The sequence below is a fragment of the Drosophila virilis genome, chromosome 5 (assembly GCF_030788295.1).
Source record: "Drosophila virilis strain 15010-1051.87 chromosome 5, Dvir_AGI_RSII-ME, whole genome shotgun sequence".
NCBI classification, from domain to species: domain Eukaryota; kingdom Metazoa; phylum Arthropoda; class Insecta; order Diptera; family Drosophilidae; genus Drosophila; species Drosophila virilis.
The window spans coordinates 11,808,981-11,812,250 of record NC_091547.1 but is presented as its reverse complement, the minus strand read 5'-3'; the positions used below and the strand labels follow the sequence as shown (position 1 = coordinate 11,812,250).

At 36.5% G+C, this 3,270-nt stretch overlaps 1 protein-coding gene across 1 annotated transcript; it reads left to right on the top strand.

Moving 5' to 3' along the window:
* The first annotated feature begins 1,644 nt into the window (after nucleotides 1-1,644).
* Nucleotides 1,645-2,365, top strand: LOC6625353 (uncharacterized). The gene is made up of 2 exons (XM_002050284.2): nucleotides 1,645-1,710; nucleotides 1,768-2,365. Exons 1-2 carry the CDS (start codon nucleotides 1,645-1,647, stop codon nucleotides 2,266-2,268), a joined length of 567 nt encoding a protein of 188 aa, XP_002050320.1. The 3' UTR covers nucleotides 2,269-2,365.
* Nucleotides 2,366-3,270: the final 905 nt, after the last annotated feature.

Genomic DNA, 3,270 nt, shown 5'->3' with positions numbered 1-3,270 from the left:
GCAACTTATTATGCAGTACGGTAAGCAAAGAAATTATTCTACTTAAGCAATACATCTATCTAAAATAATTACTATTTAAGGGCTTATCCAAGTATACTGTAGAAATGTTTCAATTTGACGCTTTGGAAGCCGAAGAGGAACTACTTATCGACTTTCGCAATGTTAGTCTTGTGGGTCGCCATCGAGCACTAAATGGAACAGTCTACATACTCGAAGATATGGATGGGGAACATTTTCAGTTTTCTTTAGATTTTCGCTATGATCCAGAAAGAAATGGTCAATGGCAACCTGCGCTTCGCCATGTACCCATCATGAACATTTGTAGAGCAATGGAATTGTTTATAGGAACGTTTGCCAAATCGACTTTCCGAATGGACGAAAATACGAATTTACCATTTGACGGAAAGAGCTGTCCATTGCCGAAGGGCACATACTATATAAAGAATATGTTGCTTAACACCGATACCTGGCCGGATTTAATCAATTTTGGCGGTCTGGAGCTCAATTTACGATTCTATAAGAATGGCAAGTCTATAGGTGGTGCGAGCTGTAAAACTATTATGGAGGAGCGACTTAGGTAACTCTAACTATAATACCCTTGATTGCCCCATTTAATATGCACTCTTGAGCAAAATAGTTATTATTTTCTCTTATAAATTAATCAAAGTTTTGAAATAAATTCAATTTTAATATGCGACTATAACAGTTTCTGGAAATCTTACTGTAAGACCAAGAACTCTAGCTTTTCTATAAAGTTATCCTGTTATCCATACAGGAATGTTATATAACAGAATGTATAATACATACTGTCAACCGTTCGACTCGTATTATTTGTACAATATGTAATTTGATATAGAAAGACAATCATTGCTTGCAGATGTTTCGATTCGAATAACATATGTAATTTTCATTAATTAGAAGTTGAACGTCCCAAAAACACAAATAGAAACATTTAAATAAGAGATAAACTGTCGGTATTTAGTATTAGTAATTAGTTGTAAATGGCAATTATTTTGAGTGCAAATGCAAAATTGCACACACTAAGCATTTAAATGATGCGATTAGATATAAAAAATATTCAAACATTTAATTAGTTGCAATATAAAAATGCCAAGCGGTACGATTCGATATTCAAAACCCAACTTGAATTCGCCTGCTGTGTTACTTCTTTAGTTAATGTTGTTAACAGTAAACTTAGCATGGACTACGTTAAATCAGAAATTGTCTTCAAAGCAATAAAAGTTTCTCGATATTGCACACTTTTAGGGACTCTTGAGTGTCCATACAGAAATGTTTGTAATAAAGGGAGACTTAACAGCCTACACATTCTGTTAATTGTAGTTTTCATTAGCTAAGAACCACATAACAGAGCCATGAAATGTTATTGCCTTTAGAAGTTCATATGAAGCGGCCAGTACTAATTACAAAAATATCAGAAGAGCTTATATAACATTTAATACATTTTCTACCAGCATTTAGTGTGTGTAATTAATAATAAATTGGAATTATTCAGCGTTTAAATTCTAAACTGCACACATTCGGCATTTAAATGATGCGATAATGCGATATGAAAACATGCAAAACCATTTAATTAATAACTATATAAATATGCCAGAGCCAACGATTCAATTACCAAAACCCAACATGGCGTTGCCGGCAGCGCTTTTTCTTCAACTGCTGCTGTTGGGAGCCAACCTGTCAAGCAGCTGGGTAAGAAATACCTACTAGCTAACAGCATAAAATCGACCTAAACTTTATATTTTAAAGGGGCTTTATATCTACACTGCAAGAATTATAAAATTTGAGGCATTGGAAAGTACCGAGAAGCAATATATTGATTTTCGCGATGTTCGAGTTGTGGGTGCAGAGCACTCACTTAACGGTACTGTGCACATTCTTGAGGATATGGATGGCAGGCATTTTCAAATGTCTGCTGATTTTCAGCACGATCCCAAGCGAAATCATATATGGAAGCCAATGATATTCTTTGTACCCATTATGGACATCTGTTCGGGGCTGAGAGTGTTCTTAGAAAACTACGGCAAAGCGACATTGCGACAGGGCGAGAATACGAATCTGCCATTTACGGGCAGAGACTGTCCACTATTCCAGGGTACGTACTTCGTAAAAAATATGCTGATAAACAGCGATAACTGGCCGGCTATAATACCCTTCGGTGGTATGAGGCTCAATCTACGATTCTATAGACATTATAAGTTTGTGGGTGGCTTGAGCCTTACGTTCAATGTGGAGCGCCAGCTTTTGTGAAACAACCCTTCAAAGGAATTAATACTTCATATAATCCCATTGTAGGATTCAGCTTGAATTGGCTATTATTCTCAATAGCGTGCATTAAATCACAAAATTTGTCGGAATTTCATATTGCAAATAAAAATGTAAAGCTAAAGCTTTGAAATGAATTTGTTGTAAATGTTTTTGGCAAATGCTTGAAAATCTGAAAATTTCCGCAAATGGATCACATTAAAATACACTAAAAACCCATTAAATTCGTATAAAATCCCATTTTTGTGCATTTAATGTCATAAATCACAAAATTTCACAGCACATGCATTAGAGAACCACACGCTCACACACACACACACACACACAAACACAAGCACACAAATCCAGGAAACACACATGAAGCTGGGGCTTAGTTGCTGCTGACAAAGGGCAAACAATTCGAATTGTGCGTTGCTCGTCGCCTGTTTTTGGGCCTGCGTCCGGCAACAACAGCAATGTGAACAAAATGTATCTGCTTATGTCTGGTCCCGGCTCCAATTTCTGACCCAAACGGGCTCCAATTGCCGCGCCATATCATTAACAGGGTATATATGGCTAGCTTAGGTGGCCGTAAACGTTTGGTCGACTAGTTAAACATGAGTTAAGTTAGTTTCTAATAAATGACATAAAAATAGGCATAGAGCTACAAGTAACTTAACATGCATTTGTATTAGTTTCTTGTTAAGAGAGCACTGTTAATACTGAAACAATTTTTGAGAGACGCTTAGAACGTCTGTTTCGTTAACGAAACATACGAAGGGGACATAGCAAGACGGAGATTTTAGAATAATGTTCCGACGAGCTTAAAACACAGAAATAACGGGGATAATTGCAACGCTAACAGTAACGGTAAACGTGGCAGGAACAGTAACAGTAACTGTAAAGGTAACTTTAACAGTAACAGAAACAGTAACATTATGACGCTAATTAGCAACAACAGTAACAGGAACAGTAACAATAACGCTAACAGTAGCTGGGTGCCATTGA